Genomic DNA, 27,773 nt, shown 5'->3' with positions numbered 1-27,773 from the left:
GCTCCCCGGGTGCTTTGGTGTGGCTGCCCACTGCTCTGGGTGCGTGTGTTCACTGCTTCAGATGGGTTAAATGCAGAGGATGAATTTCACTGTGCTTGAAGTGTGCATGTGACGAATAATAAAGGTTTCTTTTATTCCAGACCCAATACACTTCACGCCATCAAGACGTGCAAGCTTCTACCTCATTCTGCTTAGATTTTTTTTAAAAGTCACATTAAAGTCTGTTAAAAATGCTGTGAAAAGCCACAGCTGAGGTGTCACCCACATAGCCATGCTATTTTTGCGCGAAGCTCCCAGGTGTCCCATCATACACCTTGTATATTCCAAGACCTGGGCCAGTCAGCAGTCTTAAAATAGCCTCCATGTCTTTTTATTTAGTTCACTGGTAGTGAGCAGTTTTTCCCCCCTTGGTTTATGCTTGCTGTCTATGTGTATCATGTAAAACCATGGCCATCATATGCTCGTCACGGTTTGGTGTTGCTTGTCAAATGAAGAACAGAACAGAATGTTCAATGGGGCTCTGATGACTGGCGCTGGATGAGTGTCTTAATTATCTTTCTGTCACTGGGGATTAGGAGTGTGTACAGTGGTGGGATGATGAACCTTTCCATTCTGGTACATGGCTGTTTTTGAAAAGTGTGATTGATGAAGCAGTGTTGGTGACGTGGCACTGTAAATCGGGGGGGAAAAAATACATAAACGTAACCTGAAATAGAATGCTGAGGTAGAAAATTTGACTTGTGTAATTGAATTGATTTGTCCCCATCGTGAATTATGCAGTTCATGAGATTATTAACAGAATGTACTCTTTTTTTTTTTTTCATTTACTGTTTCAAATAATGCCGGATGTGATTAAGATGAGACAACAATCTAGAAACAGGATACAAGCACAGAATATACAGGAAACAACCAGCTGCATATAAATTTTCATATTTTGTATTATTGTCTAGTCCTTGGGCAATACAGTAATTCCATTACGTGAGGAACAAATCAGATATTCTGCAAATGCTTCCGCGACTTTCTGCTGTCCGTCTTGTGTTTTTATCAGGAGGCTCTGTTGATACCACGCATGGTCCATGAGGATCCTTGTTTCAGTTTCATCCATAGGTCAATATTTGGGGTGGCATGGTGGTGTAGTGGTTAGCGCTGTCGCCTCACAGCAAGAAGGTCCGGGTTCGAGCCCCATGGCCGGCGAGGGCCTTTCTATGTGGAGTTTGCATGTTCTCCCCGTGTCCGCGTGGGTTTCCTCCGGGTGCTCCGGTTTCCCCCACAGTCCAAAGACATGCAGGTTAGGTTAACTGGTGACTCTAAATTGAGCGTAGGTGTGAATGTGAGTGTGAATGGTTGTCTGTGTCTATGTGTCAGCCCTGTGATGACCTGGCGACTTGTCCAGGGTGTACCCCGCCTTTCGCCCGTAGTCAGCTGGGATAGGCTCCAGCTTGCCTGCGACCCTGTAGAACAGGATAAAGCGGCTAGAGATAATGAGATGAGATGAGGTCAATATTTTGAGAAAATACTATCTAATAGCATGGTTGTTTAAGGATTCACAAAGTTTAGAAGAAGAAGAAAAAGAAAGACGTCTAAGAAAAAAAAACATCCTTAAGGTTCTAGCCTAAGACTGTACACCTCCTAAAGGAGCAAGTGTATATTTAGTCCATATGTTGATAAAAATTAATATTTCAAGCAGCCAATGAGGCTGTCAGATTGCTCTTTCTATGATTTGCTGCTCTCTGGATCCAAACCCATGCCCTAGTGTGCTCTTGCCCACTTTTTATCGACACTTCCAGAAAGAAATGTGGTTTTTGGACTGGTCAGTTCAATCAAGCGAATCTGATTTTCATTGCTTCATATGTTCCTTCATATAACGAGTACAGTAGCCTGTATACTGGAATAAAATAGTGTTTCTTTAGGTGTTTCTTTACGTAGGCTCATATTATGTAGCAGCACAGTACACAGGACTAGGTGTGAGACGAGTACAAAATGCACAATAACTGAAAAGAAAAAATAAATACACAGGACAAGACAGCACTGTATGGGAAAATAACAGTGCAACAATTGTCTATAAACTGTTGACTCAGCCCTATCATTACATACCGTTTCACAAGTATGTGATTACACGTGCATGGGAAACATACACGTACGTGTGTATGGTTAAAAATATAACATCATTTTTCAGGTCCAAGAACCACATGTGAGGATGAAGATGAGGACTGTCCAAGACAAACATTCAGGAATCCATAAGCAGGAATGTGGAAAATGTAGCTTAGATCTGAGACACTGGTTTTATCAGGGAGAATGAAGAAGAGGAGGAGGAGAGAGAGAGAGTGAGAGAGGGAGGAAAGAGGAGAGAGAGAAGTGAGAGACAGAGAGAGAGAGAGAGAGAGAGGAGCGAGAGAGACAGACAGAGAGATGAGAGAGAAAAGAGGAGAGAGATAGACCGAGAGAGAGAAAAAAGAAGGGACAGACAGACAGGCAGAGGTAGAGACAGGGAGGTAGGGGGAGAGAGACAGAGAGATGAGAGACAGATAGATAGGCAGAGAGAGACAGAGATAGACAGAAAGAGAGAGAAGAGAGAGAAAAGATGACATACAGAGGAAATAGGAGAGAGAGACAGAGAGAGAGGAGAGAGAGAGAGAGGAGAGAGAAAAAGGAGAGAGAGAAAAGAAGGGACAGACAGGCAGACAAAATAGGAGAGAGACGTGAGAGACAGAGAAAGAGAGGAGAGAGACAGACAAACAGACAGAGACAGAGATGAGAGAGAGAAAAAAGGAGAGAGAGAGAGAGAGAGAGAAGAAGGGACAGACAGGCAGACAGAAGTAGAGACAGGGAGGTAGGGGGAGAGAGACAGAGAGAGAGACAGATGAGAGAGAGAGAAGAGGACAGACAGACAGAAGTAGAGACAGGGAGGTGGGGGGAGAGAGACAGAGAGAGATGAGAGAGAGAGATAGGCAGAGATAGACAGAAAGAGAGAGATGAGAGAGAGAGAGAAAAGAGGACTGACAGACAGACAGAGGTAGAGAGAGGGAGGTAGGGGAGAGAGAGAGAGAGAGAGAGAAGAGGACAGACAGACAGAAGTAGAGACAGGGAGGTAGGGGGAGAGAGAGAGAGAGAGAGAAAAGAAGGGACAGACAAGCAGACAGAAGTAGAGACAGGGAGGTAGGGGAGAGAGAGACAGAGAGAGATGAGAGAGAGAGAAGAGGACAGACAGACAGAAGTAGAGACAGGGAGGTAGGGGGAGAGAGAGACAGAAAGAGAGAGATGAGAGAGAGAAAAGAGGACTGACAGACAGACAGAGGTAGAGAGAGGGAGGTAGGAGAGAGAGAGAGAGAGAGAGAGAGAGAGAGAGAGAGAGAGAGAGAGAGAGAGAGAGAGAAGGGACAGACAAGCAGACAGAAGTAGAGACAGGGAGGTAGGGGAGAGAGAGACGAGAGGGAGAGACAGATGAGAGAGAGAGATAGACAGAAAGAGAGAGATGAGAGAGAGAAGAGGACAGACAGACAGAATTAGAGACAGGGAGGTAGGGGGAGAGAGAGAGAGAGAGAGAGAGAGAGAGATGAGAGAGAGAGACAGAAAGAGAGAGATGAGAGAGAGAAGAGGACAGACAGACAGAATTAGAGACAGGGAGGTAGGGGGAGAGAGAGACAGAAAGAGAGAGATGAGAGAGAGAAAAGAGGACAGACAGACAGAGGTAGAGAGAGGGAGGTAGGGGAGAGAGAGAGAGAGAGAGAGATGCTTTACCGCAGCAACACCTCGAGCGCGCCCGGGAATCTCTCAGGCTCCGCCCACACATTGCATATGCAAATATGGGAATAAAGGAAGTCGCTCGTGAAGCTCCGCCCCACTTCCACTATTACTCCCGCCGCGGCAGGATGCGGAGCGCTCGGGGTTAGAACCAAGCACCGTGCGGTCCCTCTCCTTTTTATACTCTTTCTAGCGCCTTTTGTCATCTTTTTTACACCTTTTGTATGCCGCCGAGTCGCTTATTTTTGTACTCAGCGCAGAGCATGAGCTTTACAGCAGAATCAGGGAGATAATACTGTGGAGCTGTGGATGGAAATCTCCTCCTCCGGACTGCTGGAGGGTTTGGGGATGAGCAGATCGCTGATCGCCGGGGAATCCCGACTTTAACACGCTGAGAGAGAGAGAGAGAGAGAGAGAGAGAGAAGATGGTGCAGAACGTGATTCTGGTCTTCTTCCGCAGGAGACTGAGCCAGAGACCGGCGGTGGAGGAGCTGGAGAGCAGGAACATCCTCAAACGTGAGTCTCAAGCGCAACAAGAGACACAGCAATACATACATGAGCATCTCACTTCATCTCTAGTGCATCTCAAAAAATTAGAATACCATGAAAAAGTTCCTTTTTTTCATAATTTAATTCAAAAAGGTAAACTTTCATATATTCATTACATGTAAAGTGAAATATTTAAAGCCTTTTTTGTTTTAATTTTGATGATTATGGCTTATAGCTCATGAAAATCAGAAATCCAGTATCTCAAATTATTAGAATATTCCCTAAGATCAATCAAAAAAAAGGATTTACAATACAGAAATGTCCAACTTCTGAAAAGTATATTCATTTATACACTCAATACTTGGTTGGGGCTCCTTTACCGTGAATTACTGTATCAATGCGGTGTGGCATGGAGGTGATCAGTCTGTGGCACTGCTGAGGTGTTATTGAAGCCCAGGTTGCTTTGATAGTGGCCTTCAGCGTATCTGTATTTTTGGGTCGGGTGTTTCTCATCTTCCTCTTGACAATACACCATAGATTCTCTATGGGGTTCAGGTCAGGCAAATTGGCTGGCCAATCAAACACAGTAATATCATGGTCAGCAAACCATTTGGTAGTAGTTTTGGCACTGTGGGTAGGTGCTAAGTCCTGCTGGAAAAGGAAATCAGCATCTCCAAAAAGCTCGTCAGCAGATGGAAGCATGACGTGCTCTAAAATCTCCTGGTAGATGGCTGTGTTGACTTTGGACTTGATAAAATACAGTGGACCAACACCAGCAGATGACGTGGCACCCCAAATCATCACAGACTGTGGAAACTTCACACTGGGCTTCAAACACCTTGGATTCTGTGCCTCTCCACTCTTCCTCCAGACTCTAGAACCGTGATTTCCAAATTAAATGCAAAATGTACTTTCATCTGAAAAGAGGACTTCGGACTACTGAGCAACAGTCCATTTCTTTCTCTCCTTAGCCCTGATAAGACACTTCTGACATTGTCTCTGGCTCAGGAGTAGCTTGATATTAGGAATGCGAAAGTTGTATCCCCTTTCTTGAAGATGTCTGTTCGTGATGGGTCTCGATACACTGACACCAGCCTCAGTCCACTCCTTGTGAAGCTCTCCCAAGTTCTTGAATCAACTTTTCTTGACAATCCTCTCAAGACTGCGGCCATCCCTGTTGCTTGTGCACCTTTTCCAGCCACCCTTTTCAGCAATGACCTTTTGTGGCTTACCCTCCTTGTGGAGGGCATCAGTGATCATCTTCTGGACAACAGTCAAGTCAGCAGTCTTCCCCATGATTGTGGTTGTGTGTACTGAACTAGACCGAGAGATACACGGTGTTCATACTGTTTTACTCAAACTCGAAATGAAATATTCTAATATTTTGAGATGGGTTTTATTTATGTTTTTCTCCTGTATGCCATACTGATTAAAATAGAAAAATGCTTGAAACATTTTAGTTTATGTGTAATGAGTCTATAATATATAACATTTTCACTTTCTTAAATAACTGATGGAAAATATTGAACTTTTTCACAATATTCTAATTTTTTCAGATGCACTAGTGTGTGTGTGTGTGTGTGTGTGTGTGTATATATATATATATATATATATATATATATATATATATATATATAATATACATATATATATATAATATACACACACACACACACACACACACACACATATATATATATATATATATATATATATATATATATATATATATATATATATATATATATATATATATATATATATATACACACACACCCCCTCATGGATCTTACTTTCAGGAAGAACTGTAAACAATAATGTGACCCAGATTTTATTGATGTTTTTATTATTGGCAAACTACAGAATAAATATTTAAATTTAATATTACATAATAGAAATTCTAGAGAAATACCTAAATATCTTCCTTCCCATAATCACACCATCCAATCTAAAGTTTCATTATTAAGATAAGATGAAATAAATAACACTTTTTAGGCAGGGAAATGTTTCATGTTATCCGCATCAGAAAGGCAGAATATTATATACAATAAATATAATATACAGTAATGAGCAATAAAAAAAACATCAAATGAGCAAATAGTGCAGAAAAATATGACAGCATGCAATAAATGAACAAATGAGAACAAATGAGCCAAAACAGGTTCACGTACCTAATTTGCAGTGTCCAATTAACTATAACCATGCAGTACAAAATGGCATTAAACATTTTTTAAAGAGTTAATAAAAGAAATAAAGGTCCAAACTTGTCCTCGAACACTTCAAATGTCCAAATTATTTTCCTTTATTTTTAAATGTAAGTTATAGCTATATTCAGGTGAAAAATGCGTACTAAAGGTACAAAAGTAGGGACGTTTTAAAGTACCCTTCATGGTACCATGTACCAGCAATCTTGAAAAGTACTTTAGTGTATAAGTAAGATGTATAAAATAGAAAATAATATGGTTTTATTTAAATAGGAAGGCTGGCATTAGAGTGTAAACTTTATTTTTTAAAAAAAACAGGTTTCTTAGACAAGGCAAGAAATTCTGGAACTATTTCTACTGATAGATTTGACTGGGAAAATTGGAAAGAAATTTAAAAGAAAAATGGAGAAAAAAAAATGGAAAATGCATATTACAGTATGTTGTAAGGGCCAAGGTTTCACATTTGGTTATTATTATTATTATTATTATTATTATTATTATTATCGGTAGTAGTAGTAGTAGTAGTAATACATTTTGTAGTTTATTTTATCATGATCACCTTTAAATTAGCAAAAAAAAAAATGTAATATTAAACTTGTTTATTTGGAAAATTTCTGTGTTTATTTTCCAGAAAAAAAATTCCCTTTTGATCCAAAGAAGCGCAGCAGTCATGATCTCATGTCCATCGCTGATCTTTCTACTGATCATTAAAACTAAAAATATTAATAAGCTAAATAAGATCCGTAAACATTAACACAAACACAAGCTCACCAGATTGAAATGTGTATAAGGTGTGATCAGTCATGTGGGATCGACTGTACACGGGATTATTGTATATTTAGCCAGCAGCTGTGAGTCCGCTCTCTCAGTTATGTCGCAGCTCCTCGCTGTAGCCATGTGCTGAGCTTTTGTTGACATAGCTGAAGCTTTTATTCATCGCTGTCTGTTGGTCATGAGCTGCTGGACTCATGGCCTGGGCAGCTGTCTCCTCTCTCTGTGACTTTTCACGTGCCTGCTCAACTTTTCTGTTTTTTTAATCATTGAAAGGCTCTTTAAATCCCACAGATTTTTGAAATTTCAGTAAATAGAAACATAAAAAGCATATACGAGCTCTGACTCCCGTCTCGAAAGCTTAAAGTCTTTATCTCATCCTGCCTCTTTTGTATTAATGTGTTTCTCTAATTCTAACGTGACCTTGTTGTGTGTGATTCGCAGAGAGGAACGACCAGACGGAGCAGGAGGAACGACGGGAAATTAAACAGAGACTGAACAGAAAGGTATGAGCTCCGTGAATGTTACTAATCTGAATCTCTTGCTCCGTTTGATAGACATAAATTATAAACAAGCACACACAGATACACACACACACACACACACACACACACTTTCGTTCACCTCTCAGAGTTGCTGTGTTGACTCAGTGTGTTGAAATGAATCCAGTTAAAAAGAACACAGCTCGTGATACAAATATTAAAACACTGCCATCTACAGCGAAGTGCCAAAGTTAAACACGTGTCTGTTTTCCTGTGCAGCTGAACCAGCGTCCCACAGTAGACGAGCTACGCGACCGCAAGATCCTCATCCGCTTCAGCGACTACGTCGAAGTAGCCAAAGCTCAGGACTACGACAGGAGAGCAGACAAGCCTTGGACCAGACTGTCTGCTGCTGACAAGGTACGACAATGTCCCCTCCAACAACGTCCTAACACACATTGTGTAAATCTCAGAGATGGGGATTATATAGAAATCAGGGTTGCCAGATTGAATGAATTGTTTACCATCCAGTTACAGTTTAAACCTTCCTGATTTGAGCTCAAACTGTTACCAAATTACAGTTAAATAATATTATTTATTTTTTTCGCAGTCCGGTTTCCATCAAATCCTGCGCTCTGATTGGCTGGCAAGCGGGTCCGTATCCTATGATACGGACCCCAGTTACGGACCCCGGTTACGAACCTCTGGCGACTCGCTCGTTCACAACAACAACAGACATAATAGCAATTTTTGTCAACATTTATTTTTGCATTTCTCAGGAGAATAGCATTAATTTTACAGCATGGATAGCGATAATGACAGTCTTTACAGCGAAAGCGAGTTTTACTACCCTGAGGAAGAAGAAATAAAAGAAAACATTTCAGGAGAAAGCTAAAAACCTGTAACTGTTGCTAACGCTGAGCAAAAACATGGCTGAATCCTGAATGACTCAATTTTGTATAAATAGGGGACTATACAGGTGGCAAAATGTAGTTTTATTCCTGCCATGGAAGTGCACTTGTATACCGAGGAGGAAGCAATTTGCATTACAGCCGTGAATGAGGATTCAAAATGGCGACTCGGCTCGGTTTTCCCTTTCGGGCGCTCTCGTTTTCTGTTAGAATTTGGTAAAGAAAAAAAATATTATTTAAAAAACCTGTAACTGTTGCTAATGCCGAGCAAAAACATGGCTGAATCCTGAATGACTCAATTTTGTATAAATAGGGGACTACACAGGTGGCAAAATGTAGTTTTATTCCTGCCATGGAAGTGCACTTGTATACCGAGGAGGAAGCAATTTGCATTACAGCCGTGAATGAGGATTCAAAATGGCGGCTCGGCTCGGCTTGGTTTTCCCTTTCGGGCGCTCTCGTTTTCTGTTAGAATTTGGTAAAGAAAAAAAAAAAAATATTATTTACCAGCTTAAGGTCGGTCCGTATGGTGACATACCGTGACCGAGGTCTTGAAAGTACTGAGCGAGGTCTTCGGGGCCGAGGTCAGTATTCAAGGCCCAGAGTGCCTCGCTCAGTACTTTCAAGACCTCGGTCACGGTATTTCACGATACGGACCTCCCAGCTGGTAAATAACATGTATATCTTTTCCCCCCACTGGATTTCACTCCTTTTGAGGCACAATATGGCAACCCTGGCAAATAATAAACATTTTACACGTGATCTGCGTGTGGTAGAGGGATTAAACCATCAGAAATTGGCAACATAAACTTAAAAAAACATTTAAAAATATATATATTTTTCTATATCACATTAATTCAGCAATCACAATCACGTATAATCATCTAAGTAACTGGTTACTAATCTAATAATTTTCCTGATCATTTTTCTTCCACTGATTTTGTTTCATTCCTCACAGGCGGCGATACGGAAAGAGCTGAACGAGTTCAAGAGCAACGAGATGGAGGTGCACGCGTCAAGCAAACACCTCACCAGGTCAGTGTGTCTCTCACGTCCTGTTTTTGTGGCTGTGGTTTGAAATCATGGAACCGGGACTCAGAATCAGATTTTATTGATATAAAGACGTTTAATCAGACAGACATCAGGTGTGTGAGAGGGATTAGATGGTTTTATTGCTTTTTGATCAATCTTTTTGTGGTAAAATATACATTCGTAACATTTTGGATGACATAAATAGAGGATATTGCACGGTTGCGTGAAGCGGTAAATGTATATTTTTCAACATGAGAAGATAAACTTCATATCTTCACACCACTCTGTAATGTTCTTTATATTGGCACATCCACAAAAAACAAACAAACAAACAAACAAGTTAATCAAAAGAATTTTAATTTTGAACCGGTTCGCCATTTTGACAAGTCAGCAGGAAAACACTGGGAGTGATGTCATCGGAGTGAAATATCAGGAATTGTTATATATACAGGACACTTTTTCAATGGAATAAAAACGTGTTCTATTCCCTTCTAGCGGGTTTCATTAATTTGGTTTGATAGCATGCAATATTGTTAGCATATCGCTTAACCTACGTGTATTACACTACCGTTCAAAAGTGTGGGGTCACTTTGAAATTTCTTTATTTTTGAAAGAAAAGCACTGTTCTTTTCAATGAAGATCACTTTAAGCTAATCAGAAATCCACTCTATACATTGCTAATGTGGTAAATGACTATTCTAGCTGCAAATGTCTGGTTTTTGGTGCAATATCTCCATAGGTGTATAGAGGCCCATTTCCAGCAACTCTCACTCCAGTGTTCTAATGGTACAATGTGTTTGCTCATTGCCTCAGAAGGCTAATGGATGATTAGAAAACCCTTGTACAATCATGTTAGCACAGCTGAAAACAGTTGAGCTCTTTAGAGAAGCTATAAAACTGACCTTCCTTTGAGCAGATTGAGTTTCTGGAGCATCACATTTGTGGGGTCGATTAAATGCTCAAAATGGCCAGAAAAATGTCTCGACTATATTTTCTATTCATTTTACAACTTATGGTGGGAAATAAAAGTGTGACTTTTCATGGAAAACACAAAATTGTCTGGGTGACCCCAAACTTTTGAACGGTAGTGTACGTCACTCTACCCAATGGAGAATGAGCATTAAATATGGTTTACGATGTTGCACGGTTGTCAAGAAAACACGACATCACCCATCGGAGACGTAAAACTTCCATGCTAGTGAGTGAGAGACTGGGACAATTTATAAACAAACATGGCCGCCAGGTTTGCTTCATTAAAAACGGAAGATTTTGAGAGAATTTTGAAAGAGAAAGACGCGTTGAACACCTGAAAGGAATGTGTATGTATAATAATAATAATATTGGCTGGCTTTTTGTCGTAGCTTTTTTTCAGCTATTCGTCTTCGACTCGTTCAGTATCATGCTAGCTGAATGGAATATATCTGATATACCACGAAAAAAAGCCAGCCAATATTGTTTAAATATGTCCCTCAGATCTGCGATGTATTTCATATGAAAAATGAGTTTTTCAACACGAGAAGATAAACTTCATATCTTCAATCCAACATGTGGTTTTCTTTTTATTATTTCGACACATTCACAAACAAAAAGTCCCCAAATTTATCAAAACGATTCATTGATTTAATCACAAGTGACCTATGTCCCTGTTTTGGTTCTCCATGTCCCGGATGGAGCTCGGATGAAAAATACGAGTGGTGTATTTCCCAGTAAAACACTCATGTCTATGTAATATAGATTGATTTTTTTTTTCTAGATCTGTTCAAATGAGAGTTAGACATTATTTGGTTTGAACTTGTTGAGAGTTAGATTAAATCTATTTGTCTCAAGTCAGTGAGGCTCATAACTACAACTAACTATAACATTGCATTGTACTTGTTAATTAATTAGGACCAGTATATTGTAAATATTGTTGATTCCCTGCATTTCCGATTCATTTCATCATATTCGCGTCCAAATTTACCTAAACGAACAATTCCCAATCGCAAAGAATCACTGATTTGATTGTTGTTAATTAATCCACAGTTAAATATAATAATAAAGTCTGGTCCAACTTCATATATGCTACAAATATATGAATATTTCTCAAGGAGGAAATGAACCACTTGGCGGCATGCTGCTGTAGTAAAATGATCAACAGTAGAGTGGTGTGGTGCGTCCCAACGCTATGAGCTCCTCGTACCAGCCTGACGCTGATTATTTTCCAAGTAGCAGCACATCCTGGAGTCTTGTATGACAGCAATTTGCTAACTATTACAATTTTTAATTCATATAGAAAGATGGATACAATTTTTTTTTTATCCATTTTTAGTTACATTTAATGTTGTGGAACACATGCGGAACAGTTTAGTTCCTGTTAAACAGTTGTTCTGTCAGCAGCGTCGCTTTTTCATGCACGTGAAGTTAGTAAGATGAAAACTAAATGTGTTTTGCCTTATTACTGAGAATCCTGAAATGGTAAACTTCACTGTCCTGAAGATGTCGGAAAATTTGACGCGCAACTTTTTGCTCTTGGTGTGATAAAGCGCTGACACTGGAGACTCCTTCCATAAATGTTAAATAAATATAATCTTTTTTTTTTGTTTACGTAGATTATCTGCATTAGATATTCCTGTAGAAATGAACGCTGTGGTGTAATAATAATTTTTAAAAAAATAATAATAAATCAAACAGCTACACACCTTCTCCTTTGTGACTAAACACAAGTGTTATGGGAGTGGGTGTGACTTTAGTCGCCCCGCCCCCTTCGTCTGGAATCTGCACACATTAGCACCACATGACACGGATAACAAATGCGCCCTTGTATTTAGCTTACACTTGTTTTTATGCGAGTCTATATTTTCTTCAGACGAGAATAGCCGCGAGAAGCTTGTGTGATTTATGAAGTCCTCACAGATGTTCTTTTGTTTCTTCTTTACTTCAGGTTCCACCGGCCATAGCAAGGTTTCTTCTGTGAAGAACATGCTGGATGTTGAAAGAAGACCTCAGGAGGGTCCATCCTGCGCCATGGCCCTTGGGTCCCTGGAGGGCCTGCTGGTTTTTTTTTTTTTTGGGGGGTTGTGTTTTTTTGGGCATTATCTCGGGAAGCTCGGAGGCTGTGTCTCTGGAAAATCTCGTGCAACTCCAAAAACTCCTCAGCCAAGCTACACCTGTAGTTTTTTTTCTCTACCTGGCTTTGTTTCATATTTCTTTCTTTTTTTCTTAAGAAGAACCTTGATGGAAAAGAACATTGCTTAAAGAAAACAAACAAACCCAGGTCCTTTTTTCTTAAAGACTCTTTTTAAAAAAAAGAAAGAAGAAAAAACACCTTTCAGTGCCAATAAAAGGGAGGGATGAGGGATGAAGAGGTCCTGCATGTGAACTGTTCCCCCTCCCCAGTGATGGTACTGTAGTCACACCTTACTAAAACTTGACTCCAGTTTCATATCTGCTGTATATATGTCTGAAATTCATGTCTTACCTTTGTAAGCATTATTTATTGTCTGCACAGTAAAAGACTTGGATTTTTACAAAAAAAAAAAGCAAAAGTGTCGAATGTGATTTTTGTGTGTGGATGAATTTGGTTTGGGATTCATAACACGTGGATCTGTCATGAATATGACTCATGAATCATTTTCTGAAATGATTCTGTAGAGCCATAGCACAGAAGAATTAGTTTTGGTTTCGTAAAGAGCTTTTCGATTGACTGATCTTTAACCACTGGAGACAGACAGGTCGAAAAACAAATTAGACCATAAATAATAAATGAAAAAAAGGATGATTCAGTTTCTAATATTTCTTAAAGCAGCAGATATTTAGTTACATGACGGTTAAATTAATAACTAGAAGGACACGGTAGAGTGCATACCTCCAACAAGCCTCATATTATCAACGTCAAACTCAAATCACTTGAACTGAGGATAATACTAAAGATGTCCACCAAATTTCATCCAAATCCGTTCACGAATTTTTGAGTAACGTTGGGAACAGACAAAAAAGTCCTGGATCTATATATAAATGATAGATAGATAGATAGATAGATAGATAGATAGATAGATAGATAGATAGATAGATAGATAGATAGATAGATAGATATGGATTTGCATCAAAATCTAATAAATTGTTCCTTGGCCCATGTCTCACTTTTTTCCTCCAAATTTCATCAAAATCTGTTCATGAATTTTTGAATTACATTCAGAACAAACAAGCAAAGGCAAAAACATCACCTCCTCCAACAAAGTTGGTGGAGATAATAATAATAATAATTATTATTATTAACTGTGGGCAGCACGGTGGTGTAGTGGTTAGCGCTGTTGCCTCACAGCAAGAAGGTCCTGGGTTCGAGCCCCGTGGCCGGCGAGGGCCTTTCTGTGTGGAGTTTGCATGTTCTCCCCGTGTCCGCGTGGGTTTCCTCCGGGTGCTCCGGTTTCCCCCACGGTCCAAAGACATGCAGGTTAGGTTAACTGGTGACTCTAAATTGAGCGTAGGTGTGAATGTGAGTGTGAATGGTTGTCTGTGTCTATGTGTCAGCCCTGTGATGACCTGGCAACTTGTCCAGGGTGTACCCCGCCTTTCGCCCGTAGTCAGCTGGGATAGGCTCCAGCTTGCCTGCGACCCTGTAGAAGGATAAAGCGGCTAGAGATAATGAGATGAGATTATTAACTGTTTATAAAGCACATTTCATCCATTTAAAATTCATGAAATACTGAAATTAAAAGGTGGTAAAAAATTAAATAAATGAAATATTTATTGAAAAGACAAGCGATAGTGAAAAATGATGGAAAAAAATAGTAACAGTGACAAAAAACTGAAAATAAAATCAATATAATTTTAAAAAAATAATCATCAAAAGTACATACAAACTGGCGGCACGGTGGTGTAGTGGTTAGCGCTGTCGCCTCACAGCAAGAAGGTCCGGGTTCGAGCCCCGTGGCCGGCGAGGGCCTTTCTGTGCGGAGTTTGCATGTTCTCCCCGTGTCCGCGTGGGTTTCCTCCGGGTGCTCCGGTTTCCCCCACAGTCCAAAGACATGCAGGTTAGGTTAACTGGTGACTCTAAATTGAGCGTAGGTGTGAATGTGAGTGTGAATGGTTGTCTGTGTCTATGTGTCAGCCCTGTGATGACCTGGCGACTTGTCCAGGGTGTACCCCGCCTTTCGCCCGTAGTCAGCTGGGATAGGCTCCAGCTTGCCTGCGACCCTGTAGAACAGGATAAAGCGGCTAGAGATAATGAGATGAGATGAGTACATACAAACTGAATAAAAATACATTCATTAAAATAATATAAATGTAATCTAAAAGTACTGAAAAAATCTATTTAAAAGCTAAAGTGGAAAAAATATGTTTTCAGCTTTATTAGATTCATTCATTCATTCATTCATTCATTCATTCATTTTTAAATTCAGACACAGATGGAGCCTGATGAATGTTTAATGATAAAGTGCTCCAGATCTCTGATGCAGAAAAAACAAAAAGCCGCTTCACCACTTCATCAGGTTCATACATGAAATATGGAGAAGGCTTTCACGAGGTGATCTCATGGCCAGATTTGGGCGAAAGTTTATCAGTCATTCAGACATTTACGAAGGTGCTGTAGCATTAAAAGGTTGAAGAAGAAGAAGAAGAAGAAGGAGGAGCCTTTATTTGTCACATGTACACTCAAGCACAGCGAAATTCCTCCTCTGCATTTAACCCATCTGACACAATGAAGACACACACACACACACACAGAGCAGTGAGCAGCTTTTAATAAAAGTAATAAAAACTTTACAGTCAGGTCTAAAGTAAACAGGATGCTAATGTGATGTTAATCTCGTGCTGTAACAGGAGTTAATCTTCTCACTGCTGAATATTGTCTCAGTAGCAGGACGTCCTGTTAGTACTGCATCTCAGGAGTCAGTATTAAAGATTTTATTCACAGGTCCTTATGATAAATCCTTTCAACTCATTGTAAACATTCCTTTCAGTTTTCAAACATTTAAATGAATAAGTGCCGACCTCAGAACTGCACTTAATAAAAGATGGCCTGTAACGTTATACTGAACTTAAGTGAGGAAAACATCACTTTGGGGGTGTGCTATTATTGGAAAATAATCAGCAACGTCACTGCTTCCAACCTGAAATTGAATTTTCTTTTAACAGTGTGTCCAGTAATGTTTAATTTTAATGATATGGAACGTCCATAAAACAAGTTTAACTAGAATAAATTCTCACTTGTTATAGTGAGTATATAAACAGTTGTTTGAGCACCAGCCTTTCTTTTTTCTCTTTTATATTTAAAGACAAAAAAATGCAGTTTATCATGTTATGGAGAAACCAGAAATGTTCTTTATTCTAAAAACTTTTCCATATCGGAAAAAAAAACTGGAGAGTTGTGAAAAAAAAAAAAAGGAAATCTTATTGATTGTTCGACTGATACTGGAGACCCCTTCCAAAAATGATCCTTGCAAAAAATTTCACCATACCGACAAATACTAGTGCATCTCAAAAAATTAGAATATTGTGAAAAAGTTCAATATTTTACATCAGTTATTTAAGAAAGTGAAAATGTTATATATTATAGACTCATTACACATAAACTAAAATGTTTCAAGCATTTTTCTATTTTAATTTTAATCAGTATGGCATACAGTACAAAAACATTAAAAAAAACATCTCAAAATATTAGAATATTTCATTTCGAGTTTGAGTAAAACAGTATGAACACAGTGTATCTCTCGGTCTAGTTCAGTACACACGACCACAATCATGGGGAAAACTGCTGACTTGACTGTTGTCCAGAAGATGATCACTGATGCCCTCCACAAGGAGGGTAAACCACAAAAGGTCATTGCTGAAAAGGGTGGCTGGAAAAGGTGCGCAAGCAACAGGGATGGCTGCAGTCTTGAGAGGATTGTCAAGAAAAGTTGATTCAAGAACTTGGGAGAGCTTCACAAGGAGTGGACTGAGGCTGGTGTCAGTGTATCGAGACCTATCACGAACAGACATCTTCAAGAAAGGGGATACAACTTTCGCATTCCTAATATCAAGCTACTTCTGAGCCAGAGACAATGTCAGAAGTGTCTTATCTGGGCTAAGGAGAGAAAGAAATGGACTGTTGCTCAGTGGTCCAAAGTCCTCTTTTCAGATGAAAGTACATTTTGCATTTAATTTGGAAATCACGGTTCTAGAGTCTGGAGGAAGAGTGGAGGGGCACAGAATCCAAGGTGTTTGAAGCCCAGTGTGAAGTTTCCACAGTCTGTGATGATTTGGGGTGCTACGTCATCTGCTGGTGTTGGTCCACTGTATTTTATCAAGTCCAAAGTCAACACAGCCATCTACCAGGAGATTTTAGAGCATTTCATGCTTCCATCTGCTGACAAGCTTTTTGGAGATGCTGATTTCCTTTTCCAGCAGGACTTAGCACCTACCCACAGTGCCAAAACTACTACCAAATGGTTTGCTGACCATGATATTACTGTGTTTGATTGGCCAGCCAATTTGCCTGACCTGAACCACATAGAGAATCTATGGTGTATTGTCAAGAGGAAGATGAGAAACACCCGACCCAAAAATACAGATACGCTGAAGGCCACTATCAAAGCAACCTGGGCTTCAATAACACCTCAGCAGTGCCACAGACTGATCACCTCCGTGCCACACCACATTGATACAGTAATTCATGGTAAAGGAGCCCCAACCAAGTACTGAGTGTATAAATGAATATACTTTTCAGAAGTTGGACATTTCTGTATTGTAAATCCTTTTTTTGATTGATCTTAGGGAATATTCTAATAATTTAAGATACTAGATTTCTGATTTTCATGAGCTATAAGCCATAATCATCAAAATTAAAACAAAAAAGGCTTTAAATATTTCACTTTACATGTAATGAATATAGAATATATGAAAGTTTACCTTTTTGAATTAAATTATGAAAAAAAGGAACTTTTTCATGGTATTCTAATTTTTTGAGATGCACTAGTATATGTTTTTAAAAAACCTGTTTATTCTTATTCTTATTATCCATCCATTATCCATAACCGCTTATTCTGTGCAGGGTCACAGGCAAGCTGGAGCCTATCCCAGCTGACTACGGGCGAAAGGCGGGGTACACCCTGGACAAGTCGCCAGATCATCGCATGGCTGACAAATAGAGACAAACAACCATTCACACTCACATTCACACCTACGGTCAATTTAGAGTCACCAGTTAACCTAACCTGCATGTCTTTGGACTGTGGGGGAAACCGGAGCACCCGGAGGAAACCCACGCCGACACGGGGAGAACATGCAAACTCCGCACAGAAAGGCCCTCGCCGGCCCCGGGGCTCGAACCCAGAACCTTCTTGCTGTGAGGTGACAGCGCTAACCACTACACCACCATGCCGATGTAGTATTAATCACTCTGGTGATTAATTAAAATATATGTATGTAATTAATTTTTTGTCAGCTTTCCAAGCACCATAAAAACATGTCGAGTGAAACAGATCTCCTTAGAGTTTAAAGGGTTAAACTATCTGAATGTGGAGGGGATTATTAATGTGATTTCATTGCTTGTATTTCAGCAGGGCGTCCTCTTTTCAGAACATGCACATTGACTTCTTATATAACACAGAGCTGTGGAGCCCAGAAATGTCATTGTGACCATGTCAGATTCAATCTCCACCGCCATCACACTCATTTCTCCCTGATGGAAAGCTAATAGGTGTTTTTTTTCATAAATTCAAAAAGAACACCTACACACTCCTTCGCTCTCTCTCTCTCTCTCTCTCTCTCTCTCACACACACACACACACACACAGGAACTCCTGGAAATGCACAGCGATGCGCTTATAGAAAAGCATATTTTTTATATTATTTCATCAGGTGTTTGTGTAACGGAGTTCACTCTAGACTATTAATGTGTGTTACATAAGCCTCATCCATGTCTGGTTTACTGTTTACTTCTCTGTCTAGTGGAAGCAGATTACTCTCCAAGTGTTTCTCAGTGGTAGTTATATAAGAGCAAAGAGACACATTTACAGGGACAGATCAGAACGTCCTGAAAATCCTGGCGCTGATGCGAAATCAAGAAAAAAGTGTGTCTGGCTGTGTTTTGCGAATCAGAACAGGTGCAAAGGATTTGGCAAATGCAGGGACTCACCAGTGCCAGCTGTTCGTGGTATTAGATATAAGGGTTAAAAATGCATTATTATTCTATCCACATTCACTGGATATGAGCAATTGCTTGCTCTGATTGGCTACTCTACTACTAGGCTATCAGCTCATATACCATGAGTAGAGAAAAACAAAATGGCGGAGCGCATCAAGTCCAATATATCACTTTGTTATCAAGTATTTAAAACCCTTTGGTGACTGACCCCTTGAAAATGGTTCCTCCAGGAACGATGACGTTTCAGTTGTCAAGACAACGGAAAAACTAAAATACAAAACAGAAAGATACGTCACAATGCTCTTGTGCACAAAACAAAATGCTCTTGTATTTTAGTTTTTCCGTTGTCTTGACAACTGAAACGTCATCGTTCCTGGAGGAACCATTTTCAAGGGGTCAGTCACCAAAGGGTTAAAAGAAACAGAAATAGCTAAAAAAAAATAGGTGTCTTCCCCCCCCCCCCCTCCCCACCCCAACCTTTGGTTATTCTGATATTTAATCTTCTGATATCTGACCCTTGGATTGATCTTTCGACTTCACTTTGTATTTTGATCAAATGAATATTGTTGTTTTTGACCCTGACCAACCTGTTTTGATTCTGATTTCCATATTGTAGATTTGGATCTGTCAATAAACATCTTGCGAGTGTACTGACACAACCTTCACCTATTACATATTTTCAGCGCAAGGTTAAGCTTTTTAAACCCATTTCCCCAAGGGCACCAATAACGGTGCATCTCATATCAATCTAGCGATATTTTCTGGAAAAGTTTTACGAGTTGAGAAATGACACTATAATTTAATATCTATTGATATAATACAACAATAAACTGATTGTATCAGGTCAAACAGGACCTGTAGAAAGAATATAATCAGTCCTTATAATCACTGGTAATTGAAATGACAAGTTTCCAGATGTAATGACTCAGCACCAGAAGGTTTCTGGGTCAATTTCTGCCCACGCCTCCGTATCATGAGCCGACTGACCCAGTTAAAAGTATGAAGAAAGGATGTAAGTTATACGCATTAGGTTTAAAGCCCTGGATTAATATTAATCAACTGTGATTCCTTAGAAGTAACAGGCTACATGTTTCCTGTAGGAGTGATGACAAAGAAGAAGACAGAAAGCTAAATGTCAAGGCTATCACAAACACAAACAGCATGTCTATGGTGTGTCTTAATTCGAGTTGCCTTTTGCGTAATGGTAGGTTTGTAAATTAGAGACTCGCTGAGACACGTGAACTGAGCAACGAGAACACGAGTGCAGACACACAAGCCCTGAAAACATTCATCGACATCATATAATTTGGACTCAGACCCAAACAGACCCAGACCTTTGTATGACTGCAGTGTGGGACGTACACCTTCACCGTTTACTAAAAATAAAGACAGAACCTGAAAGGAACCATGCCAAAGCTTGGCCTTGAATAACAAACCACTAATGTAGGATCAGGTTACACAAAGACTGCAAAAGAACCAGCAGGAAGAGTCTTTAGTGCATACAAGTCAAAAATGAACCATGTGTTGTTCCAGCCTGTCCTGCCTAAAGCTGTGAAAATAAAAAGGCCACTGTTCTCTCGCAGATCATCAGTGGCCTAATCGTAAAAAATATTCAGAGCCACTTTCACAGGAACTTGTTCTTGATTCTAAGATTCCTGTTCTTGGCTGCAGGACTGGAACCCAATGTGGTCTGCTGTTGCTGTTCTGCTGAGATGCTTTTCTGCTCACCACGGTTGTAAAGAGTGGTTATATGAGTTTCTATATCCTTCCTGGCAAAAAAGCTCGAACCAATTTGGCCATTTTCCTCTGACTTTTCTTATCAACAAGGCGTTTGTTTCCACCCACAGAACTGTCACTCACTCACTCACTCACTCACTCACTCACTCACTCACTCACAGAAATGTTTTTTGTTTTTCGCACCATTCTGTGTAAACTCTCGAGACTGTTGTGTGTGAAAACCCCAGGAGATCAGGAGCAGTTTCTGAAATACTCAACCCAGTCCATCTGGCTCAAACCAACACCCATGCCACAGTGAAAAAAAGTCACACTTTGAGAGCACAATTTTTCCCATTCGGATGTTTGAATGAAGTGAACATTAGCTCAAGCTCTTGATTTGTATCTGCATGATTTGATGCATCGTGCTGCTGTCAAGGAATCGGCTGATTAGATAACTGTATAAAACCACTGTACTTAATAAATTGGCCGGTGAGTGTATAATGACTTTAATAAGGTCAGCAGAGGGTTCTAGGAAGAACCCTTTCAAAAAAAAAAGGTTCCAAGTAGAATTACTTTAGACAGAATTTTATGTGGGTGGCACGGTGGTGTAGTGGTTAGCGCTGTCGCCTCACAGCAAGAAGGTCCGGGTTCGAGCCCCGTGGCCGGCGAGGGCCTTTCTGTGTGGAGTTTGCATGTTCTCCCCGTGTCCGCGTGGGTTTCCTCCGGGTGCTCCGGTTTCCCCCACAGTCCAAAGACATGCAGGTTAGGCTAACTGGTGACTCTAAATTGACCGTAGGTGTGAATGTGAGTGTGAATGGTTGTCTGTGTCTATGTGTCAGCCCTGTGATGACCTGGCGACTTGTCCAGGGTGTACCCCGCCTTTCGCCCGTAGTCAGCTGGGATAGGATCCAGCTTGCCTGCGACCCTGTAGAACAGGATAAAGCAGCTAAAGATAATGAGATGAGATGAGAATTTTATGTAAAAGATTGAAAGTACTGATGCAAGGCCTGTTGAACAGTTATATAGCTTTAAAGGTTACAAGTTTCTTAAAGTGACACAGGTCAATGTATTAAAAAGATAGTACCCTGTGGAGCTAGAATAACCCCTCCGTACTTGAATCACACGCTGTATTGCCTGCTACCTCATGCCTGTGAAGGAGAATGAGCTGGAAAAACACCATGCGCTAATATTTACACTTGGGTACGGAAACGGGGCGGCACGGTGGTGTAGTGGTTAGCGCTGTCGCCTCACAGCAAGAAGGTCCGGGTTCGAGCCCCGTGGCCGGCGAGGGCCTTTCTGTGTGGAGTTTGCATGTTCTCCCCGTGTCCGCGTGGGTTTCCTCCGGGTGCTCCGGTTTCCCTCACAGTCCAAAGACATGCAGGTTAGGTTAACTGGTGACTCTAAATTGACCGTAGGTGTGAATGTGAGTGTGAATGGTTGTCTGTGTCTATGTGTCAGCCCTGTGATGACCTGGCGACTTGTCCAGGGTGTACCCCGCCTTTCGCCTGTAGTCAGCTGGGATAGGATCCAGCGTGCCTGCGACCCTGTAGAACAGGATCAAGCGGCTAGAGATAATGAGATGAGATGGGTACGGAAACGGGCGAAGTTTATCCTCATTATGATAGTATAATAAGCGAGGTCGGAACCGCCGGCCTCTGACACAGAAGCGAGCGCTCGAGAGCCTTCAAGCTCACAGGTGTGTTTAGATTTGGAATATTTCAATTCTAGCCTGTATAAAAGTTGATGTAATAAGTAGAAACACCAATTAGTGTTATTTTGTGAGCTGGCATTGCCTGTCACTCGTCTGTCCAGCAGCATCTTGGCAAAGTTGGCATCACATTTGTTTTTGCCTTTTCGGCCCTCCATTGAGAAAGTTGGCCAGCGACATTTACTCAGCTTGGCTGCCGTGTTTTTTCCCCTCTCTTTTCCGACGCGTTTTGCCTTTGACAATGTCAGATACTTCCTTAATAAAATCATCATTTTTTGTCTTGATTTATGAGTCTTCGTTTGATCTGGGCGATCCGCTGTGTGTTTGCTGTGGCGCCGCGGTCGCGACCTCTGACCTGCGCATGACCTCACATGACTTTTCCGAACTGGCTGCTGAGCAAGCGGTTTGTAAACAGGCTAACACGTGGTTAGGATGCCCCGCATTAGGAAATATTGAAACAAGATGATGCATACCAGCTATGGGGATGGGTATCAGCCCAAACAATTCAGAAAGGGGAGTGGGTTCAAAGATTCTTGAACCAGCACATTGACCTGTGTCACTTTAATGGGTTCCTTGCGTGTTTAAGAGTTCTAGGCTTCTAAAGGGCTTCGACATGGAACTGCTTTGAAAAAAAAAACCCAAAAAACATTCTATTGTTGGGTTTTCTGTAAAAACTTCTGGTATTTTTGATATTTTCAGGATTCCACCTGAGGGACAATCTGAAATGGGGGCTCGAGCAAATCTTTTATGTAATAGTGTACCCAACATATACAGCAGCACCACCTTGTGGTGAGAAGACATAAATACAGGAGTTTGGAAAAGCCTTGCATAAAAGTCTTTCGTAAAACAAAAACATTTTGGGTAAATTGGCGGCACGGTGGTGTAGTGGTTAGCACTGTCGCCTCACAGCAAGAAGGTCCTGGGTTCGAGCCCCGGGGCCGGCGAGGGCCTTTCTGTGCGGAGTTTGCATGTTCTCCCCGTGTCCGCGTGGGTTTCCTCCGGGTGCTCCGGTTTCCTCCACAGTCCAAAGACATGCAGGTTAGGTTAACTGGTGACTCTAAATTGACCGTAGGTGTGAGTGTGAATGGTTGTCTGTGTCTATGTGTCAGCCCTGTGATGACCTGGCGACTTGTCCAGGGTGTACCCCGCCTTTCGCCCGTAGTCAGCTGGGATAGGCTCCAGCTTGCCTGCGACCCTGTGGAGGGATAAAGCGGCTAGAGATAATGAGAATGAATGAGATGAATTTTGGGTAAATTTGAGAAGAACATCAGAGAAGATTAAACAAAGCAACAACAACTATACTAATAGAAAAAGAGTTCTTCAAAGTTGTTTTTTTCAATAGTTAAGGCTTCGTGGTGGACTCCAAGAGTTCAATTTGTTACCAAATCTGATCGAGAAACGTTCTATGTAGGTATTTTGTTTGTTTTTTTAACCAAGAACCTTTTTCTATCCCACGACTTCACACCTAGCCAGATCTACCCAATGATATAACAGTTACCTGTGATGAAGGCTAACACATACGGTAATTGGCTCTTGTTGCTGTGAGAGTTATGTCATCCCTAAGGCCTGCCTCCTGAAAGCACGGCCAATTTTGCTCCTCTGGACAACTCCATGATCTACAGTGTTCCCATATGCAAAGACTTGAAATCATTAAAAGTTACAACACAACATTATTTTGAAAACACACACATGCACAGTGCATATTGTTGTTCTGAACTTCCTTCAATACAATACACAACATAAAAAAGACAAAATATTCGGCTAGTTAGAATTACATTTCGTTTCTTATAGCGGTCCTGAAGATAACTGCAGCTGGGTCGACATCGACAATCCACTGAGGAATGGGTGATTAAATTCTTGAAGAGATGATCCGGATTCATCCCAAGTGAAGTCACAGAGACGAAATGACAACCATTACACAACTGCTACAGCAATTAAAAAAAAAAGAAAGAATCAGAAGGAAATTGCAATTCAGGACATGCAAGAAACAGAAAAGGCCGAGACAACGAGTTTGCATGTGACACTATTAAAAACTCTTAAAATGTAGGACCTAATAGAAAACCTTAATCATGAGATTAAAATTCAAATGTACGAAATACAAATCCGAGTCTGTTGACACAAAAATATTGTGCTGAAATTAGGATCAAATTTGGTAGCTCTTGACGTAAAACAAATGCAGTATGAGTAAGGCTTTAGGTGAAGTGCACCATGCTGTCCTCACACTCCTTCGGCACGATCAGCTTGTACGTATGGCAGGCCAGTTTGTAGTTCTGTCCATCGTTGTTGTCCCAGTATTCAGTCCCGAGGACACGGTAACAGATGGCGAACTCCAAACTGGCTCCTGGTTTCAGGATGAACGGCGGCACGGGCAAGCGAAAGCGAAACACATCGGATTGCACATTATCTCGGTGCACACTAGAAACCCAGCATGCTTTACACTCGGCGCTGCTTTTCCAGCCTGTGAATGAGTACCGAACGCTGACCTGTTTCTCAAAAGCCAGGTTGAGAACTTGCGCTGATCCAGTGATGCCCAGTTCAGAGCAGTGGACTTGCTCGAGGCAAACACGTCGATGACACAGCCGCTGCAGGAAATCAGGCTCACTGCTGATGTTCTCAGGGAAAAATGGCTGAAAGAAGGGCAGCGAGAGCTCCAGATGTTTCCCCGATGCAAGCTCAGAGCTGGCAAGTAACCTATTTAGGACGTGATCTGGAACGATGGGGTCTTCGCCGACCTGGAAGAACTTGACACGTTCCAGCTGGAGGCCCAAACAGTCGATGAATCGGACTTGCGAGCACCTGCGAGTCGTCATCTCGTCCGAATAAGGGAGAGACTGAGATCTTCTTCTCATGATGGCTCTCGGCTCAGGTTCGCAGGAGAAACTCCGACACTCTGTTGGAGCAGAAGGATGAGAACAAGGACGAAGACAAGGACTCGGGGGTCTTATTGCCACTGGTTTCCTTTCAGGTGGAGGCGGGGGGTTGTAGATGTCACGGAGGCGGATGGTCCTGGCAGGTCGTGACACTTCACTGACAGCGCTCAAAAAGGACACAGCCGGATCTGATTCTCCAGGAACCGGGTTCCTGCTCGACACCGACATCTTCGCTGCAGCTTTAAGACATAACAAAGACACCATAATTAAAATAAATAAATAAAGATTTGATCATTTATTTTTCATGCTTTCCAACCTGGGAGAACTTTAGTAGGCTATTTAAATTATGACGCAGTCAACTGGAGAAGTATTGGCACCTCATCTTATCTCATCTCATTATCTCTAGCCGCTTTATCCTGTTCTACAGGGTCGCAGGCAAGCTGGAGCCTATCCCAGCTGACTACGGGCGAAAGGCGGGGTACACCCTGGACAAGTCGCCAGGTCATCACAGGGCTGACACATAGACACAGACAACCATTCACACTCACATTCACACCTATGCTCAATTTAGAGTCACCAGTTAACCTAACCTGCATGTCTTTGGACTGTGGGGGAAACCAGAGCACCCGGAAGAAACCCACGCGGACACGGGGAGAACATGCAAACTCCGCACAGAAAGGCCCTCGCCGGCCACAGGGCTCAAACCTGGACCTTCTTGCTGTGAGGCGACAGCGCTAACCACTACACCACCGTGCCGCCCCCAGGTGGATCGTCTACTTCCCTATGTATGAAAATGTACGTGAATTCTCCCCTAACACTCAGGATTCCTGGGATAAACTCTGGATCCATGGCGACCCTGAGCAGATAACACGGTTTCTGAAGATGAATGAATGAATAAATACCTGGTGCTTCGTAGAAATGATAATGCCATCAATCTGTTATAAATTTTATGAAAGTTTTTAAAATTCTGATCTTGACTGGTTTTTAGTGGTCATTTGAATTTGTTATGTATTTTGTTTATATCCATGGTGTGGTCAAAGACAACAAGAGAGCAAAATGAATTTTCTCTCACAGATGACGAAAAAAAATCTTTAGGAGCGTAAAACATTTTTCTGCATATCTTTTTATAGGAATGACTTTTGTTTGAGGAAGAAGTTTCTCCATGTATGGGGACAGCAGGGAGACTTAGGACAGTTTGTCTCTCATCTCATCTCATTATCTCTAGCCGCTTTATCCTGTTCTACAGGGTCGCAGGCAAGCTGGAGCCTATCCCAGCTGACTACGGGCGAAAGGCGGGGTACACCCTGGACAAGTCGCCAGGTCATCACAGGGCTGACACATAGACACAGACAACCATTCACACTCACATTCACACCTACGCTCAATTTAGAGTCACCAGTTAACCTAACCTGCATGTCTTTGGACTGTGGGGGAAACCGGAGCACCCGGAGGAAACCCACGCGGACACGGGGAGAACATGCAAACTCCGCACAGAAAGGCCCTCGCCGGCCACGGGGCTCGAACCCAGGACCTTCTTGCTGTGAGGCGACAGCGCTAACCACTACACCACCGTGCCGCCCAGGACAGTTTGTATTCCCATAAATTAATTTCAACCAATCAGGTTTGAGATTCTATCAGAACTTTAATGTTGCCCCTGAGAGTAACCGACTTCCTTCAGCGCTGAAGCTGGACACTGCAGTAAGGCTTGTACAGTTCAATATTTTATCAGCCAAAACTTGTATTTCTACTTTGCCTCCACCGTTCACTGGTGAACTGGGGATTTGCTAGGAATTAAAGTATGTAGCCTTGAGTGACCAGATATAGTAATGTTTATTAAACTTAAATTCTGGGGAAAAACATTTAACAATTTTTTTTTCCAAAATGTCCAGATGGGGAGAGTTGGGCCAGTTCGTCATGTTACAGGTTTCTTCCTGTGGTTTACAAAGATAAAACTGTTTAAATACACTACCGTTCAAAAGTTTGGGGTCACCCAGACAATTTTGTGTTTTCCATGAAAAGTCACACTTTAATTTACCACCATAAGTTGTAAAATGAATAGAAAATATGGTTAAGACATTTTTCTGGCCATTTTGAGCATTTAATCGACCCCACAAATGTGATGCTCCAGAAACTCAATCTGCTCAAAGGAAGGTCAGTTTTATAGCTTCTCTAAAGAGCTCAACTGTTTTCAGCTGTGCTAACATGATTGTACAAGGGTTTTCTAATCATCCATTAGCCTTCTGAGGCAATGAGCAAACACATTGTACCATTAGAACACTGGAGTGAGAGTTGCTGGAAATGGGCCTCTATACACCTATGGAGATATTGCACCAAAAACCAGACATGTGCAGCTAGAATAGTCATTTACCACATTAGCAATGTATAGAGTGGATTTCTGATTAGTTTAAAGTGATCTTCATTGAAAAGAACAGTGCTTTTCTTTCAAAAATAAGGACATTTCAAAGTGACCCCAAACTTTTGAACGGTAGTGTATTTTTGTTTAAAATGTGGGCGTGTCCCTGCATGAAGATTAACCTTATGTCATTCCTTCTTGAGAATGGAACTGTTTTGCGAGTCAGGTTTTGAGTAAACTGCCACAGTCCAAAGACATGCAGGTTAGGTTAACTGGTGGCTCTAAATTGACCGTAGGTGTGAATGTGAGTGTGAATGGTTGTCTGTGTCTATGTGTCAGCCCTGTGATGACCTGGCGACTTGTCCAGGGTGTACCCCGCCTTTCGCCCGT

At 41.3% G+C, this 27,773-nt stretch overlaps 2 protein-coding genes across 2 annotated transcripts in view; one reads left to right on the top strand and one right to left on the bottom strand.

The window, feature by feature from the left end:
• phactr3b (phosphatase and actin regulator 3b) overlaps positions 1–13,107 on the top strand; it is a 147,507-nt gene extending 134,400 nt beyond the window's left edge. The window contains exons 9-14 of the mRNA XM_060910756.1: positions 4,202–4,257; positions 7,650–7,711; positions 7,967–8,107; positions 9,557–9,637; positions 11,104–11,112; positions 12,551–13,107. Of these exons, the coding sequence (XP_060766739.1) occupies positions 4,202–4,257; positions 7,650–7,711; positions 7,967–8,107; positions 9,557–9,637; positions 11,104–11,112; positions 12,551–12,583 (382 nt within the window). The 3' untranslated portion in view covers positions 12,584–13,107. The remainder of the gene's footprint in view (positions 1–4,201; positions 4,258–7,649; positions 7,712–7,966; positions 8,108–9,556; positions 9,638–11,103; positions 11,113–12,550) is intronic.
• An 11,245-nt stretch (positions 13,108–24,352) lies between these two features.
• ppp1r3db (protein phosphatase 1, regulatory subunit 3Db) lies at positions 24,353–25,258 on the bottom strand. Its single transcript, XM_060910104.1, has one exon. The coding sequence runs from the start codon at positions 25,256–25,258 to the stop codon at positions 24,353–24,355; it is 906 nt and encodes a 301-aa protein (XP_060766087.1).
• Positions 25,259–27,773: the final 2,515 nt, after the last annotated feature.

Source organism: Neoarius graeffei, chromosome 26, assembly GCF_027579695.1.
Source record: "Neoarius graeffei isolate fNeoGra1 chromosome 26, fNeoGra1.pri, whole genome shotgun sequence".
In the NCBI taxonomy this organism is placed as follows: domain Eukaryota; kingdom Metazoa; phylum Chordata; class Actinopteri; order Siluriformes; family Ariidae; genus Neoarius; species Neoarius graeffei.
This window is presented reverse-complemented; position numbering and strand designations above follow the sequence as displayed.

Bases quoted from the DNA above. Each gene is read 5' to 3' on its own strand.
- ppp1r3db (XM_060910104.1), bottom strand. From the start codon at position 25,258: ATGTCGGTGTCGAGCAGGAACCCGGTTCCTGGAGAATCAGATCCGGCT.